Source organism: Gossypium raimondii, chromosome 10 (genome assembly GCF_025698545.1).
Source record: "Gossypium raimondii isolate GPD5lz chromosome 10, ASM2569854v1, whole genome shotgun sequence".
Lineage (NCBI taxonomy): Eukaryota > Viridiplantae > Streptophyta > Magnoliopsida > Malvales > Malvaceae > Gossypium > Gossypium raimondii.
The window spans coordinates 21560203-21579123 of NC_068574.1; the positions used below are offsets into that span (position 1 = coordinate 21560203).

At 35.4% G+C, this 18921-nt stretch overlaps 2 protein-coding genes across 3 annotated transcripts; both read right to left on the minus strand.

Annotated features, from left to right (window-relative positions):
- Positions 1-1241: 1241 nt before the first annotated feature.
- Positions 1242-5561, minus strand: LOC105776974 (conserved oligomeric Golgi complex subunit 5). 2 transcript variants are annotated; one of them, XR_001128155.2, is made up of 4 exons: positions 4256-5561; positions 3529-4002; positions 1567-2644; positions 1242-1479 (listed from the first exon to the last, which is right to left on the minus strand). XR_001128155.2 is itself a non-coding variant. In XM_012599965.2 (3 exons), exons 1-3 carry the CDS (start codon positions 5366-5368, stop codon positions 1706-1708), a joined length of 2526 nt encoding a protein of 841 aa, XP_012455419.1. In that variant the 5' UTR covers positions 5369-5561; the 3' UTR covers positions 1242-1705. The 2 variants fall into 2 exon arrangements, 1 of the variants encoding a protein (XP_012455419.1); XM_012599965.2 differs by having other exon boundaries at positions 1242-2644.
- A 2577-nt stretch (positions 5562-8138) lies between these two features.
- LOC105777027 (flowering time control protein FPA) lies at positions 8139-17525 on the minus strand. Its single transcript, XM_012600071.2, has 6 exons — positions 17022-17525; positions 14539-14784; positions 14038-14127; positions 13031-13923; positions 10893-12175; positions 8139-8400 (listed from the first exon to the last, which is right to left on the minus strand). Exons 1-5 carry the CDS (start codon positions 17301-17303, stop codon positions 10915-10917), a joined length of 2772 nt encoding a protein of 923 aa, XP_012455525.1. The 5' UTR covers positions 17304-17525; the 3' UTR covers positions 8139-8400; positions 10893-10914.
- Positions 17526-18921: the final 1396 nt, after the last annotated feature.

The following is an 18921-nucleotide window of genomic DNA, read 5'->3' on the forward strand; positions in this document are numbered from 1 at the left end:
ATACTGTTATTCTGCTCGAAAATAGAGAGACTTTTATTATCTAAGAATTAAATATATTTTCCGGAATAATGATTATGTCGTTTTCACCCCAAAAGGAAAGAAAATTATTTCTAGTTATGTGTTTAATTTGAATTGTTCAAACCTACACTCGAAGCAATTCATGGTACGAGAATAGCGGAGAAGTTCGTTTGGTTGAAAGCTAGGAATTCAATGATCCGTTTATCCGAAAACACATGTGCGAATTCAGTGTAGGTTTTATTGCTATAAATATCACAAATCGGGTCGGTTTTTAAAATTTTTATTTTCCGCTGTGCAATAAAACCTTTTTAGAACCGAATTTTTCCAACAATTGGTATCAGAACGTCAGGTTGTGCTATGTTTATAGTGTAAATCGAGACCAAAATTCTCTCTTCTTCATGTATGATTATATTTAATAAGATGTGACATTTTTTTAATTGTATGCATGCTCAGGGAAATGTATGCGAATGAATGCATAATATTATTTTTTATTATAGATGATAAAGTAAATTTACCAAAATTTTGTAATAAAAAATACTCATTTGATAGTAATATAACTAAAAAAATTGACATTGTAATATACATGAATTTAGCAAAATAAATTTAACACAATTAATAGTTGAACTTAAATTTTGAAATATAAAAAGTAAAAAATAAACTTTAAAAAATAATAAAAGACTAAATTTCAAAATTTTCGAGAAATACTTAAACATAGAGGCATATTCTAACCTTTTATACGAAAACTAAAAAATATTACACTTTCCAAATATTTACATTTTCCTATTTTTCTCAAGTTTCTTTTTTCTTTTTCTCTAATACTGATTTTAGTCCTAATAAATTGCTATACGAAAAATAATTAACATACGGTATAGAATATGATGTGATAATACAAATATTTTAAAATCTATTTATGTATGCATGTAACCCTTATAATTAACACAAATACATTGCAAACATTTTAATGGTGACTTCTTTAGAAAAGTCTGGAGTTTGTTTTAATAGCTTTTACATTGTTGTGGTTTTGAATTTTCACATTCACTCCATCCATTATGAAATTTATTCATCAAGTCAAGACCTTAATATCATATTTATCATCCACAACGTTCATGTCACCCGCCAAAACAACTCAACCAAAAAGAAAGGGTGGGGGGAGGAGAGAATCCAAACAACATAACTTTCAGAACTAGTCTGATAGATTTTCATCTGATTTCAGTATCCACTAATTTTGCACAAAAACAAAGAATAGATATTATTCATATAATAAGTTTGTCAAAATGTGGTCTAAAAGTAATGAGAAAAACCTGGGAGGGAACTGTACCATATGACAAAATGATGTATAAATTGAAACCACTAATGAACATTGCGACAACAAAATTTAAAAAACTTGAAAAGGTCGAGTTGAGGGCATTCAACTACAACCAGCTCCGTAATCTGCCAAAAGCTCAATGTAGCCATCGATCCCTTTATTTCCAAGTGAGAAGATAAGCAAATTGTCAGTTCATCACAACTACAAAAAAATCCTAGTTATGTTGATGAAACCATGCTTACCTAAAGGTTTGAAGTAGATCTAGCAACACTTTTGAAGCTTTTTTCCATAGATGCTCATTGTGCAATATTTTGATTTAAGGCAAAAACATGGCCACTGCTCGTTGATTTATAGTTTACACGAAGCATTGAAGACGATTGGTCATTTTTGAGATGCAGCTGCAGTTTCACTCAACGATGAGCCTAATCGAAGCATAAGAGGATACACAGGACTGAACTCCTTGTCTCCCCTAACCCTAACCTTTGTAGCATAATCATCTAGAGTTGCCTTGATTCCTTTCCAGATCTGATCTTCCCCTTGAGAATCCAGCCACAATGAATATTGCAAATGAGTAAGCTTGTTCCTCTGGAGTGGTGATTGCAAGTCATCAGGGCCTCGGGAATAAAGATGATGAAGTATAACACTTGGAGGTAAATCTTGGAGAAGAGGAGATGCTCCCAGTTGAGACGTTTCCAAGAAGATAAGCGGTCGGAATGCTCTAAGAGCTCGGTATGGTGCACCTAGTTGTTCTACAGGGAACAAATTCTGGCCCACAGCTAATTCTAGCTCAGCCATGTCTCTGGCCATTCTCAGCTTGCCTGATTCTGAAAGGGGTCTGACAAGAGAAGCATGCCTGATAAAGAGTATCAAAACCCTTGAAGCCATGCTCCTAACAAGCCTAGTGCATATGGTTTCTGTTCCTGCAGTTGTAGCGTTGGCTGAAGATGGCAACAGCCTTGATAGGAACTCACGACGAAAGTGAAGAATGCACTTTTGCAACTCCTCCATGTAAGGCGAAGCATTGTTGTCCATAGCAGCATCCATGCCAAGGGCAGAAAAGTTCTGGTCATGGATTTGCAAGATGCAAGACTCCAGACGATCAATCATTGCCTGGAACAAGGATGTTATAGAATCACAAGCAACGCCATATATTGCACCAAGTGAAGGTGACAATACATCTGCAGCTATAGTTGGAAGCCCCATAATCATAGAAGTTACGCGAGTATGAATTTCTTGTAGATGCTGACATAATGCAAAATTCTTGACCTGAGCTGCCGTAGCAGGACCAGATACTTGGCGTGCTTCAGGACCAGTGGATATCTGCCAGTATAAAACGTAACATACACATTATTTATATGTGTGTTTTCATAGTGAAATTTATGTACTATGTAACACAGGCACACAGTTCTACTAGTTGATATACTCCTATAAGATTTGTAAAGGCTTGGGTTTTGAGGAAAGAAAACCTTGAGAAATTAAAAAATGGGATTAAACCTATCACTAACAATCAAATCAAGTCCTTGATTACATCAAATAGTGTTCCAGAAAATGCTAAAGGCTTATTATGCATTACTATCACTTCATGCCTATGATATATGCCTAAACAAATTACCACACAAAACAGAGAATTTTGTACTTGTAAGACACAGAAGACATGACATACAGTCAGAAAAGCTGAAAAAAAGAAAGGGAAATGTTTTAACCAGTTAGCTTCAGTAGATAGATCACCGTAGTATTGCATAAAACATTATTGGCAGAAACACATTGTATGCTATATATATATCTCAAGTTCAGACTTTAGAAGTAATAATATCAAATAGCATTGTAACTTTTAGTGATTTTTGTTTATTTGATGATATGAAATTTAAACATTGCCCCATTTAGTTAGGTCATGAATTGCAAAATAAGATGCAATAAAATCACATTGGGACTGTATTTCCCAAATATAACAAACTACTTCCTATGACACTGCAGGGATGAAATACTAACAATAAGTTCTTAGGCATAAACTTGTTGTATATATAAACCATAGCAGATTTAGGTAAGGCAATGAGGCAGTAACCTCCTTCATCCTCCTCTGTCCTGGTACCAATTCCAAAGCAAGGCTATAATGTATTTAGTATATGCTAATGAATAATTTCTCACATAACAGATATTCTATTCAGTAAAGACAAAAAGATTTTGCACACAGAGAAATGGGATACCAGATATTCAGCTCGTTCTGCAATCAGCAGCAAAACTTTACTAATTTCACGCAGCACAAGAAGCGTTAATCGAGCATCCAACTGCACAGCTTCGATCTCTTCCTGAATGCGAGAAAGAATTCTAGAGATCTGTTCCTTGGAGGGAACACTACCACGGCTGGAGACTGGAAAAACAGAATTAACAATATCTGACAGCCGGCTTAAGCAGCTACCTAAGAAAGCCATCTGGAATGTTTCAATAGCTGCAACCATTTGGGCTTTTCCTTCTAAAGTTATAGCTGGTAACACCCCCTTGACATCAGTGTCATGTGAAATTCCATCAAGAAGGTTTTCCATCATAGAGTAGAGCTTCGGATAACCATTTGTGAATATCTCTTTGACAAAACTTGATGCAGTAAAAGCAGACTTCATTTGAGTAGCAAAAGCCTTAACAAGAGCTTCCCAAACTCGATCAGTTGGCATGGGATCACCCTCCTACACGGAACAGCATAAATAATTACAGTCAGGCAGGGAACAGCAGTTTCATGATGTGCCAATTCCTGTGTTGTTATGACTCTTCTTTTTCATGAACGTAGAGATATACACATAGAAAGACTTGGAAAAAAAAAACAGAACATACCCATGTAGGACTCATAATAGTATCTAACTCTAAAGTAGTCTAATTCAATTATGAATAGAATTACCAAGACAGAGAATAAAAATGAAATGAAATGGGGGGGGGGGTTACCTTAATGACTTCATCAAGCAGCAAGACATGTGTAAAAGGGTCTCTCTTCTTAGACAAAACCCTCTGCAAATGCCAAATTGCGACCACTATCGAATGCAACTGATCCATACAACTTCCCATCCTCTGCCACAACGCCTCTCTTGCCTTCCCACTGCCCCCAATCTGTGGTGTTCCACTCCCTCTAATACCTCCAGGACCAAATCCGCCACCTCCACCACCAGCTGAAATGGCCTTCATATCCAACGCCACACTCACACTCTTCACACCCATTCCCTTATATTTACTCACCAATTGCTCCACCGTCGCTCTCAACTCCCCAAGATTGTAAAACACTTGCAACCCAGTTCCCACTTCAGCCTGATTCAACCCTTCCATCCCCTTTTCCAAAACTTTCATAGCTTCACTTCTTAACTTAGTCCCTATCTCTTTGACCGCGTTGATTTCCTCGTCGATCATATCAATACCGCCAAGATCATATTCCTCGTACAAGGTCAAGATATCAGTATGCAACTGAGCAGCCTTAGCAAGATCCAACTTATCAGGCTCAGCTTCAGCAGAAGCCATAAGGTCCCGTAGCTTTTTGGAAAGGCGAATAGCACGTATGGAGTGGGAGAGAAGCTCGGAAGTCCTATGCAAATTGGAGAGCTGGACAGTTTTGGAGAGGATTGAATTATGGGGTTCAGAGAGCTCAGATCGGACACGACGAACCGAAGATTGAAGAGAAGAGATGGAGGATCTAAGAGTGGAGAGGGAAATCTCAGCGTTGTTAAGAGAAGATAACTGTGTGAGGAGGAGAGGGTGGTTGGAAAGGACGTGGGAACGGATTTGGGAATCGAGTTGGCGGATGGCTTGGAGGAGGTGTTCGGCGGTGGAAGCAGGGGATCCTGAGGACAGTGCGGCAGAGGAGAAGGAGGTGGAAGAAAAAGAAGGGGAAAGGAAGGGGGAAAGGATTGGATCTTTGGCGAAAGAGTCAAGAACGGAAGATGGGGGAGGAGGAGGATGAGGAGAAGCGGCGGTGGAAGAAGCAGGAGGGGGTTTGAAAGTGGAGAGACGGTGGAGAGGGGAGGAGGATGTGGTGGTGGGGGATCTTTGGATTGCGGCTGGAGAAACCATTTTCTTTTTTCTGGGGGGGTGGATCTATCAAATGAGAAAGGAAATTTAGGAATGGATGGCAGGAAAATGCAGAATCAGAGTGAAAAACAACGGCCGTCGAAACGTATCTCCGTTGGCAGTGGCCAAGACACCACTTTCATGTAAAACGAGTCGTTTATTTCTTAAGTAGGCTTACATAACCACCTCACTCCTCACTTCTGCCTTCATATTTACCTATTTATTCAATTTTATTTTACTCAAAATAAATTCAATCTTATAAATTAAATTAAATCAATATATATATATATAATAAAACTATTGAGCCTTATTGTTATTACAATATAATTACAACTTTCCTACTTTTTTTTAAGTTATTTTCAATAAATTATTATTTTTTCACCCAAGAGTATGGATTCTAATATTTATTTATTGGTATCATTTTCGTAATAATTTTTGTATTTTGAGTGATATTCCATTTCAACAGTGTTATTATTTTTATACAAAATTAGAAGTAGAGAATGGGGTCACACGATTTAAACCCAGATCAAGTAAGTATTTGACAAAAGTTTTAACTATCACCCCATATAAGTTGGGGTTAGGTAATATTATTTTTAAAATGAAATTACAATTATAATTACAAATAATACATATCCAAATTAATTATAATCAAAATTAAATATTACAGTGATAAAATCAATTATGTCGTATGTGTTTTAGCTTATGTCTATATATCACTCTAAAATAAATCCTATTTTGCTCACTCTAATTAAGATAATTGTTTAAACCAATTACCGTTGTTAAAAATTCTATTAATCCACTAACAGATTGCTGACGTGGCACATGAGCCAATTGAATAACATGTGACACTTCTGACTAAAATTTAGGGATCTCGTTGTCTAACCAGGCCACTCACTCTTTGTCACCCCATCTGACTGCTTGATTTTAGTTTTCAGTTTTTTGAACATTTGTAGGTTGGGTTATATGTATTAAACATGTAGCTTAACTTCAATCACCTTGAAATTGGTGATCTCACCATCTTAATTTCAATCACTCAAACAACCTCATTTGTAATAGTATATATGTTGGGTTCATTATTGTAGTATGCTAATTCTCACTACATCAAAGGATTGATTCTTATACTGCTCTACAGTGTTTTTGGAGCTTGCTTTTTATATCCAAAACTCCTCTAACCAAGAATAAATTAGCATATCACTTCAAACTTTCATTTTAACTTTACATCACAAAATTAACAATTAACTTCAAAGTCTAGAAAGTAGGTAAATTTTTTAGATTTTTTTTCTTCTTTCACAACTAGATTCCAATATTACGGAACTAAAAAGTTAATGAATACATGATTTACTAGAATATGATAAATTATTGTTTGAAACTTTCAATAGGGATGTCATCATTTACATTTTATTTTGTATGAGGTGTTTGCTTCTTGATATGAATAAAGAAGGGAGTCAGATAAGGTATTGGAGAGTGATGATAAGCTCTGAGATAATCTAAATAGAGAGTGGCAAGACAAAGAAAGAAAGAAAAAACTTAGAACAATCACTGAAAGGATCTTAAGCTTTAGTCAAAAGTTTAAAAAAAAAAAAAGGGTCACGAGTCATCACTCAATTGCCTAATGTGTCACATTAGCAATCCATTAGTGGATTAATGAAAATTTTAATGATAGTGACTAGTTCAAACAATTATCTTAATTAAAGTGACTAAATTGAAAAAAAATAAAGTGACCAATTTTTAAATGCCAAAAAAAATAAAATATTTACAGGACTAGACCAATTGAATGAAAAATGACAGGAATGGGCCAATTTTTAAAAAACATTTCTAGCTGCAAGTTTTTTCAGGTGATACGCAAAAAAAGTGCTTCCAGCAGGAAGTTATTTCTGCCAAGTCAGCAAAAGCACTTCCAACAGGGAGCTATTTTCCCCTGATTCCTCCAATGTCATTTTTTATACGGTTAGGGTTTTGTTTATTTAGAGTAGGGTTTAGCGGATTTTTTGAGATTTTTAATTAATTATTTAGTAATAATTTTTGAGATGTTACGTAATAATTTAATTTAAAATTAAAAAACATCGTACTTTTACACCAATCGTATATTCGATTCCCGGAAAATTAAATTGGATTCATAATCGAAACTCCATCTATTTTGTATTAGAAAAAAATATTTTAGGAAAATGTTAAGATAATTTAAATAAAATTGAAAGAGAAAAAAAATTAGAGAATTTAAGTGGATTTTGAGAGGAATTTGAGAGAATTAATAATATTAGAGAGAGTTGAGATTGAATTGAAAAAAAAATGGAATGGGGAATGTAGAATATTAATTAAATAGCCGTTGAAAGTAGGTGACCTAGGAGAAAAGAGCTTCCTGTTGAAAGCGCTTTTGCTAACTTGACAGTTTGTTAACTTGGCAGAAAGAGACTCCTGGAAAAGCACTAACTTGACGGTCTGTTAACTTGGCAAAAAGAGACTCCTGCTGGAAGCGCTTTTGCTAAAAAATGGCGAAGAAAACTTCCAGCTATAAGTACTTTCCTACGTATCTCTTGAAAAAACTCTTAGCTGGAAGCGTTTTTCAAAAATTAATTCCTGTCATTTTTCATTCAATCGACCTAGTCCCATAAATATTTTATTTTTTTGACATTTAATAAAAAAAAATAGTCTTGTTTTAGAGTGAATTTGAATGTAGTTTAATCATTTCACATTTTCTCAAGTCATGTATATTTTTAATTTAAGACTATTATTCTTTGTATTTTTATCGAGTTAAGGAAACCAAAGAAAAACGAGATAACCGAAAATGATATAAATTCAAACCGAAGATTCGATAACAAAAAGACAATTTGTACATCTCATGAAAGATGAAACAGCTAACGCTAACAATGGATGATTGAGGGGGAAAACCAATTTACAGAGCAACGAAGCGAAGCCATTATCATCGATGCAAAATGGCAAGAATCAACTTCACTTTCTCAAATACAAAACTCTAGTCGGTAAAAACGAACGTCGACGACGTTGAGTAAGCGCGGTCATTTCGGACACAACAAATTTACCTACACAATCCAAACAAGCCTTTTGTCACGTTGCAGATTTAAGAAACAAATTGAAATTAATTTGGATTTTATGAAGCATCAGTGACCCAACCAGATAACAATGTAAGGCTAAGATGCCTTGTATTGTTAAGGGTTCGAATTATCAGATTGTAGAGCAGCCAACGCTCGAATTTGAAGGAAACAACAAAAGTAAATGGGTCGATAACGATATTTTATTTGTTTTGTTTTGACTATGAATATGGGAATTTTCAATCAACAATCACCAAGTCGCTTTGGGTGTTCAAAAGTTGAGATGTCCGCGCATACCAAGAAGAGATTTAGGCACTTGCAAGCTTTGGATTCGGATATTGATATGTGCCTTCGTTCACATGTTTGGATATATATGTGAAGCACTAGCGTAGAATAAGGTACTTTGAAAAGTTGGATTAACATACTCGATGAGAAAGAATCAATCAGAAGGGAAGGAAACGTGTGTATGTATATAATGTACTTCATACATACATAAACACAACATAAACCCCTTTTCTCTTTTAAACATTCAACCCTTTCCCATCAAACCAAAGCTCAACACTGTTTTCCATTTTTATATATTTTCAATCCATCATTCTGACCATCAATATTTGACATCCTTGAAACCAAAAGTCTCCATGATCTTGGAGAAGCTATTTATCTAAACCCGATCGAATGAGTTGCAACCGTATAGAATGGAATCAATTCGCGTTTACGAAACGTCGGATTTCCAATGTTTTTAAGATTAAAACACAACAATAAACAACTTCCTTCTAACCTCACTTATCTAACCCTTTATACACTTATATCACCAACAGAGTTTCATGCCGGTTAATCTATCAAGTAGGTTAAGTTTTGGAAGAATCTATGTTACCTGGACTCTAATTACCGGGTATCATATCCCGTACCTATATTGGAATATGTGTTGGACATGGATAAGGATGAGTCAAGGTAAAATAATATTTACATTTTTACCATTTCAACATAGTCTTTCAAATTTAGTAAATACAAAGTAAAATTACAAATTTAAATCCCATAATATTTACAGTTCAAGAATTCTAAGTTTTATCCTATTGTCTAGTGATAAGTGCAGAAACTTCAAAATCAATGCAACAGTAAGATTATAATATTACATGAAATGCACATGTAAACACCTTGGTAAGGCTTGCAAACAAAAGAATAACTCAACTAATATATATATACCGATTTGCAGATACATACATATGTAAAGAAAATAAAACAGAGGGAGAAAAAAAAAGGGCTAAAAACAACCGAATAAAGGTCAATTTCATGCAACCAAAACAGTTGAGAAAAAGCAATTTAACATCAAACACGTAGAGCAGAATAGCACTGAGCAAGAAAAACTGAGAAACCAAACCGGATTTTTTTTATTTAATTTTACATTTTATGATCTAAAAATAAATATTTTATATTTAAAATAGTGAAAATAACTTGAAGTTTTAATATAAAAAATTATTTTTCAAAAAATACTATATAAGAGTTATTGATTATTTTATTTACTTGAACTTTTTTTTCCTGGAAATATTTATGGAAAAGATTTGAAAACTTTATCAAATAATGTCCAAAAGTTATAAAACAAAGCTCATTTTGTTAAAATAAGTCCAAAAACCCAGTTCCGAAAACTAGTATAAAAAACCAAGAATCGAGCTGAATTGTCAAACCTTGATTTAGCTATAAAATAATCACTGTTGTACCTATTCTAAGTACTAAAACTACAGAAACCATCTGCAATAATAAGGCATCAATAATAGGTTCATGGCTGACATGGGAAAGGCTAAGAAGAATGTGATGCATATGTATGATACTGTGTAGTAAGGTGCCAAATACAGTTCAAACAAAAGCAAAGAATCAATTTAACATTCTGCGAGAGCATTGAAAGTAAAGAAACTTCAACCTGAAACCTAAAAGACTAGAAGTTTTCGACTTTAGATTACATGATTCCTTAGCACTAGCTACAAAGGAATCAGCTTCAAACACCTTATGATGATGTCTATAGGATACAATGGCTGATGTAAATAAGCCACCATGGAAATAACCTCTTCAAATGCAGAAATCAGATTAATTAAACTCACATATCATTTTTGTCACAAACAAGACTATAACATACTTAAATACCTTGGAACACTTCAACAAACAAACAAAAACTTCCAAGCACCTCATTACATCACATAACATTAAAAAATTTCAGTATTTATGCCCCTTTTGCTATTCTCCAAATAGTAAAAGGTCTGACAAACCCCACACATACTTGCCATATGCACTACCACTAATATTTCTAAGTTCTAAACCCACAAGGTTTTACTTATATGAAATTTTAAAATGCATATGCAGTGATCTAAAAGGATAGCAATGGTCAACTAAACAACTAGCATCACACAAACAAACAAAAATCAAGACCATTCCCTAAATTAACTACTAAAGCACGTAACAATTCAAGAAAAAGTCATGGCAAGAAAACTTACCTAGACTGAAGGAGCTTCAGAGTTAACTCCCAGTCCCTTGTCCATCAGGAGTATTTGTCTGCTGCTGCTGCTGCTGTTGCTGTTGCTGTTGCTGCTGCTGAATCTGGAGGAGCAAGCTAGCAGCAAATTGCAAAGTTGACTGGTATCGCTGATTCTTATCAACCTCCAAATCTGATGTGCCCTGACCAGATCCAGAAAACACGGATTGCAGTGGCTGAGCTTGACTAGGAAGCTCCGGATTTTTTCTGTCAGCTTGCATCACATTTTGAGGGTGGGAAACATTAGCACCATGAACCTGATTAGACAAAACATTAGGATTGCTTGGCTGCTGAAGAGCTGGTGCACCGTACAACCCAGAAGTATCAGTTGCATGCATCATTCCATAGACTTTCTGTATACTGGGAGGAACTTCAGGCTGATACTGCTGACTAATAGGGAAATTATTCAATGGCATTGATGACGCAGCACCTTGCTGTGGCAAGCTAATGACAGACTCCTGAAACTGAGTGTTGCCAAGGGCCTTTTGGGCAGAAGAATGGATAGAATAACGCTGAACTGGTGACAATGGTACTGAAGGATTAAAGTGTTGGAAAGATGGGGCTGCAGGCTCAGAAGCTTGCTGGTCCTGGTTCCAAATTTGTGCAGAAGCTCCTTTAGGTGCTACTGAATGAGCGGATGAAGACTGTGTAGTTGACGTCATTAATGGAGGCTGAACACCTCCTACAGCAGCAGACTGCGAGGTTGTCGGGAGAAAGGAGGCTAGCGAAGCAATCAGATCAGGTGTTAAAGCAACACCAGTTTGTGACAGTGCTGCCGAACTATTGGGTGGTTGACTTGGCATGGTAGCTTGCCCAAGTGGTCTTACAGGAGGTTTGGAGTCCTCGTGCAAAACCCTTCTATATTCCATCTGCAGAGGCAGTTCTTCTTTCAAGTGACTATAATCGCGCTGAGAAAGAACAGGTGGATTCGGTTGCGGTGGTGCAGCATTCGGAACCTGTGGAGCCAACTTTAAAACAACACCATAGAGCCGTTCAGGTCCTAAAACATTTAGAACCTTTGTTAAGAATTCAGATGGAGGCACCAAAAATAAAGTAGTCCCATCATCGAACTTAGCAACACCAGCTCTGTTTTTTGAACCAAGGTAGCGAAGGAATTCAGTGTACGAAGCAAAATCGTCTTCACTGTCTGGTAAGAAGAAAACAATATCGAAACCAATAGCCTCACGATAGTGTTTTGCAAGCATATCCAATCCTGTTCTGGCTGAACAGTTAACAACTTCAGGACTGAAGAAAACAGGAAATTCAGTAAGTGACAACTTATCTTATACCAGACTACAACGAAATCAAACAAATACAAAAAGGAAACACTCAAATCTAACACACTTTGAGGAAGCCAGCCTTCAAAATAGAGGACTGTATTAGGCAATGCCTCAACTACAGAAACAGAGAAAAATCCTTAGCAAATATGAAACTTCACTCAAACCCTGAGATACTAAAGGTGTTGGTGACCAGTAAATGTCAAAATTGCACCTAAGATGTAAAATGGCCTTCAAAAAATCCAAGAGGAATTAAGTTATCCAATAAATTACAAGTGGCACAAAATAATTCCAAAAAGGCAATCCAACTTTAAGCTACTTTATCTTTTTTCAGTTGATGTGTATCTGATGTGTCTGAATATCTACTAAATTCCCCCTTTTTCAAATTTTAATAGAATTTTACTCAGACTCGGGTGTGAGTAGTTAGATATGGATGCATATATGACACAGGTATGTTCACTTTTTAAGTAAGTTATTCCATGTGTGTAGAGGGTCCTTGGAAGGTCATGTCACCATAAAGTCAGTATATGAATCAGACACGAGTATCAGACACAGCTACTTCAAGTAAAATGGACAGTCTGACTAACATAGAATAGGATACTAACAATAGGTATAAAGTAAAATAAATAAATGCGCATGTCCAACAAACATTCTATAAAAAGATCCATCGGGTAAAAACCACCATATGCTATGTTGAAACATTCAAAACTGAAAGCAAATCACATTTGATATCTACACGGACCAAACAAGGAATCGAGCCTTTTCTTTACACAATGGAAAATCCACAAAGCTGGTGAAGTACCAAGGAAAAAATAACACTTACATTTCTGTCTCCAACCCCTTTCCGATGGGAACACATCGAGCATGACAAACAGGCGTTCCACCCTTAGCAATAATGCCTCTCCATATGTAATCACTATCAGGAGGGGACAGTCCAGGTCCACCAGCAGTGGCCATTCCAGGAGTTGGACTTACACGACCCTTCCCCTGGACATTCACAAATGGACCTGAAGCACCCCCACCAATTACTGGTGCAAGATCATCTACAGGCATGGCAGCCTCTATCCTCGAACGTTTTGCATCTCTCTGAAATTGGTTCACGTCATAAACATCCCATGAACCAGATGCTTGTCTCGGTGAAGGCCTAAAACCTTGAGCAGAAGGAACAGGAGATAGCCTTCTCCGATTATGCTGTGCAGACAAATCATTGTATTCTTGACCTGAAAGCAAAGAATCATAGCTACCTTGATGACTAAAAGACCTGATCGGCACATTTGATCCAAAAATGCCACTAGATGGTAATGATCCAGAGACCGTATTTGGTAGTAATGGATTATTTTGACCAAGAATGTCCATTTGTGAAGGCCTAAATAGATGGTCACCAAACAGCATGCCAGGCCTTGGCCCCTTTATGCCTGAATCAAAGCCATATTCTTTCCCAGGTGCAAGTTCACTACTTGAGAACATAATAGTGATCCTCGGATCATTAAATAAGCGACCCTGTAAACCCTCCTTCGCACGGCGAGCTTCCTCCACACTCCTAAACTCCACAAAGGCATAGTGTCTTGAAGGGAAGCTTTTCATTTTCTCGATCTCACCAAAGAGTATCATGGCATTATGAAGCATTTGTTCATCAATTTGCACAGAGGGAGGATAACCTACCCACAAAACTTTGCTAGGCTGACCATCAACTTTTCGGCCACCTAATTGAGAATACTGCAAAAATTATTCAACATATTAGAATGCAAAAATATTAAAGTCAGGTGGCATAGGAAAAATGAAGAACATTATGCAAAATCTAGACCAAAAGCTTTTTGGTTTAGAACTCACTGGTCTTTTTGCAATGGAATGGACATCAGAAGACGCCATCCTACCAGAAAAAGTCCCATCTCTAAGGTCATGAGAATTAGGCCATTGTTCCTGTCAAAAGGATCGATGAGAATATTCATTCAGCATAACAACTAGCAGCACATTAAAGCATTCAAAATGAGTGTTTCAAGATACATGGAAGGAACAGGAAACTGGTTCGAGATGCATTAAGCACAGGAAAAAGTCCAGGAATATATATGCCAATTCTAACCAATAGGTAATTCCTATGTTGTTTTGACTCCTCATTTTTCTTGATGTAAACCGTGTTAGAAACATATCAAAACATAGTTATAGGAATATGGCCTTCCAAGGCCCTCAAAATACATGAAAAAAACTTAGAAAAAATTGAACACGCCCGTAATAGGCACATACTTACATCTAACACTCTCACACAACTCCAAGCAACATAAGGTAGCTCCAAAAGTTAATAGCAGACGTAAAATTCCAAATTCAGGTACTTACTCTTCTTGAAGGGTGGGATCTCAAAAAATCAACACGTATCTGTTCACCACCTATTCGCTTCCCTTTCAAGCTTATCATGGCCTGGGAAGCATCTTCCATTCTAAAATATTCAACAAATGCGGTATTACGATCTCTAAGGAACTTGAAATCTTCAATTTTACCAAACTTTCGAAACTCTTCTTCCAATTCTTCCCTCGAAATAGTTTGGCTAATTCCACCAACCCATAGATTCTTACAAGGTTTTGCCTGACGAATTTCACAACAAACCCCAAAAAAATACAGAGGTTAGACATGGTTTCTTACATAAGGCAGGACAATGTGGGAGGGGAAAACGCATTAAAGTATTGGAGGAATATAAATCATAAAATTGCAGAGATAAATTACAATCTATTCATCTCTAATGCTAACATCCAATTGCTTAAATTTTATATAATTGCAAATTTGATCAACTATTCATTCTACTGCAAATTATGGCATCCTACCATCCTTCAAGTTAAGAGAAAAAAGCAAGGAAGAAAAAGAGACTACTTTCTACATGAAATAATTCTAATCTCTTACAAGTCAGCCGTATTTAACAAACAAAGAAGAAAGAAAGAGGCAGGCTCTAGGACCGTGTTGCAGCGAGTTGTAATTTATATAGAATGTACTCTCTTTCAAGTCAGCCATAATTGAAGTGGTCTCTTTCCACATGAACAAAAGAGACCACTTTCTACATGAACAATTTCTACTCTTTTTCAAGTCAGCCATATTTAACAAACCCAAACCAGCTTGGGACCAAGGCTTAGTTGAGGTGAGTTTAACTTACTGTCTTCTTCAACCCTAAAATGATATTTTGATCAAAATGCATCAATAGATATTTTTCTCAACCTCCAGAATGAAAAAGGGATATATGGTTGTAAAGTTCACAAATCATTTCAATTAATAACCTAGGCAGTAATTTTGTTAAATTCCTTTTAATCACCTAGTTTGTTTAATTTCCACCGAACTAAGATCAATTAGCATCCATCATACAAGAAAATTGCAAAAGCAGTGGTGGAGGCACAATAGCTCATGAAACCAATTTGATCAAACTCCATATTATACAAATATGACTACCAACCTTAAAGCTTCATTCTTTGATCAAAATGTTTTGCATGGAACGGTAACGAAAATCAATTAAAAAAATCAAATCAGTTTTAAAGGAAAATTATAAATTGTTAAATGCCTTGACCCTATATTGCTCTGGATTTTCATTTTCTTTTTAAGTGCCATATATAACATCCTTGTTTACATATTCGAACATGAGTACAAAGATAAAATCTGCCTAAGGAGATTAAAAAATTTAACAGAACAAATTGAATATACCGGTATCAAACATACAACTCACACTCACGCATAACCGACATTGTGTATCAAGAAAAGAACTTTGTTCAATTGAATTAGGTTAGCTGATAATTTTATTTCTCAGAGGTTCCTTGTTATTGATACAAAAGGCTTCCTTTATTGATAAGTCATCAATTGGTAGTTTTGCCTCTCATGATTGGACCAAGACATTACTGGTACCAACGTTGTCAAAAAAAAAGTAGGAAGGAACCCTGATTATATTTTCTAATCATTGGTCCACATCGTCTGCCAATTAACCCATCAACGGTGGGATTGATTTGACGGGAAGATTTTATTTTAAGTTCAAAGTTGGAATTCCATTATTTTCAAACATTTTCCTAATTCTACCTCTAAAAAAACAAAATTTTGCTTGATCAAAACTCAGACTTCGAATCCGAGAGCGAAAACGAAAAACCTGAACATTTTTCAAGTATAATTCCAAGGTACAAACTTGTTTAGAGTGAGGAAATTATAAAACCTACAGCAGCAATGGCATCCATTGTGTCTATATTGAGAGATTGATAGCAGGAAATATAATTCATCCATCGTGTAAGATTTTTTGCTGTTTGCTATAAAGTAACAAAGTTCGATGTTTTGGTCTTCTAATTGTACATTTTTTTCTTTTCACTTTAGACGAAAATCAAGTCATATTACAACAACCAAATTTGTGTTGCAAATCTTCATGAGTACTCCACTTTCAACCCTTATAACCGTAGATTTTGAAAGCCTTTAGCCGTTGCGAAGATATCCCAGTTTCATGATAGATAAAATTATCAAAATCTCACGATCTCTAGACCTAATTTGGCTTCCATCATCTATGACCAAATTAACTCTTGATTCATTTTTAATTGGTAAAAAAATTATAACAGATTGAGCTCGCATTAGTTTCATGTTTTTGGCTGCATTTAAGTTCCAGAATATATTTCGAGTTTTCATGAGAAATGGGCGAATAGTTTGTGAAAAAATTTGTGCAAAAAAAAGTAAATATACGAATTTGGAAGACCAAAAACATCGATTTGCCCTCTGTTTCCTTCAAAATATAAACAGGAATAATTATACAAAAATTGCGAACAGGATGAAAAACCTAACGAGACGGAAAAGAAAAGAACAACGAAACGAACCGGTCGAGCGAACTCAATCTTGATTTGGTTTCCGTGCAAGGTGGCTCCTTGGAGAGCGTCCTTCGCCGCCTTCGCATCCTCCACGCGCTTAAAGTAGACAAAAGCGTAGCTTCTAGAAGAGTATGAGGTGACGCTATCGAGTGCGCCGAATTTGTTGAACAACTCCATCAGATCCGAATCAACCGTCTCGCCCGACAGATTTCCGACCCACAAATGGTTCGACGGCGTTGCGGATTCCTCCGATTCTTTCCCTAGCTTATGTAGATTCATCGGCGGCCCCATTGTAGCTTTAAGAATTTGTTAGAAAGAGGCAGAGAGAGGGAGATATGAAACCCTAAAGTGTTAGAAAATCGACTAAATATTAATTTGAAAAAGAACCATGGAAACAAGGAGAGATTTGGGGAAGTATATTTAACGACAGGCAAGGATAAAGGATAGGGCAACCTGGGACGCTGTCGTTTGGAAACAGAGAGCCGCCCCACGTCGTTTTGTTTTTATAGGATTGTTAATCCCTCCCCTTATTGTTGTTTTGTTATGTTACGGGTGTAAGCCAAGTTGGAGCTCCAGTTCAATTTATCATTTTACTTCAGCTGAGTTATCCGAGTTGAATTAAATTTGTTTATCAATTTTTATACTCGATTCAATAATTAAGCTTAAGATTAATAATAAATATTAAGGGTATTAATGTATTTTAATAATATAAAAATATGAAATGTTCGATAATGGTCAATCGAGTACTTTGAGCTCAGCTTGATAATTATCGAGTCGAAGTCAAATTTCTTTCAAGTCGAACGCAAATAGCCCTAGGCAGAGACAAATCTGAAGGTGGAGGCAAAGCCTTGGCCCTCCCAAAAAATGAAAATCTTCAATTTAGTCCTCTTATAAATAAAAAAATTATAAATTAATATAAATCGAAACTACACTTCACTCCTCAAAATGAAAATTTTTCAATTCAATTCTCTTGTAAATAAAGAAATTATAAATAAATATATAATAAAATTACACTTTAACCCCCTAAAATAAAAAAATCTATTTAGTCCATTCAAAAATGATAAAATTATAAATTAATACATAATAAACTTATATTTTGATCTATGAAAAAATTATAAATGAATTTTGACCCTTGCTAAAAAAATTTGGATTCGCCTCTACCCTTAGGGTAAACTACATTAGTAGTCACCCAGCTATAAAAGTTTCTTTTTAGAAGTAACCTAAATTTTTTGATTAATTACAAAAATGACCCAACTTAAAAATCATGTACGTAAATAACTTGATTACTGTAGTGCTTGTCGGTGCTGTCAGACATATCAGCGACATCTGCCCCCATCATCTGCCAATGATTGCATTTAAAAATAACAATTTTTAGTGGTGCCGCCAAATAAATTGGTAGCACTTTGGTGACACCGGACTGAAGTGTGATTATATAAAACGTTCAGGGTCCTAATGAAACAATTACCCTTTAGATTGGCTGAAAAAAAAGGGTGTCGAGGCACTAAATTAAATGCTTTTCAACTTTTGTTCTATTTGCATGTTAGGTCTGTCCATTTTCAAAATTAAATTTAAATAGCCCTTAAAAAATATAAGAATAACAAAAATAAACATTTCTCATTTTTTATTTTTAAAAATATAATAAACTTAAAAATAATATAAAATTCTTATTTAAATTACCCAAATACATCCCTTAAAATTTTCCTCAAGTTTATCTAAATGTAAACATTTTCAATTTATTCCTAGCCTATTTGAATTTAGATAAACTTGAGCAAATTTTTGTAGGGATATATTTGGGTAATTTAAATAAGAACTTTTATAGTTTTTAAGTTTATTATTTAAAAAATGAGAAGGGTTTATTTTGTTATTCTTATATTTTTAAGGGTTATTTAAATTTAATTTCAAAAGGGGC

Bases quoted from the DNA above. Each gene is read 5' to 3' on its own strand.
- LOC105776974 (XM_012599965.2), bottom strand. From the start codon at position 5,368: ATGGTTTCTCCAGCCGCAATCCAAAGATCCCCCACCACCACATCCTCC. The intron at 4,003-4,255 runs GTAACCCCCCCC...TGTTCCGTGTAG, and splicing joins TGCTTGATGAAGTCATTAAG to GAGGGTGATCCCATGCCAAC. The intron at 2,645-3,528 runs GTATCCCATTTC...TTATACTGGCAG, and splicing joins CAGAACGAGCTGAATATCTG to ATATCCACTGGTCCTGAAGC.
- LOC105777027 (XM_012600071.2), bottom strand. From the start codon at position 17,303: ATGGGGCCGCCGATGAATCTACATAAGCTAGGGAAAGAATCGGAGGAA. The intron at 14,128-14,538 runs GTAAGTACCTGA...TCCTTTTGACAG, and splicing joins GATCCCACCCTTCAAGAAGA to GAACAATGGCCTAATTCTCA. The intron at 12,176-13,030 runs GTAAGTGTTATT...TGTTTTCTTCAG, and splicing joins AAGGGGTTGGAGACAGAAAT to TCCTGAAGTTGTTAACTGTT.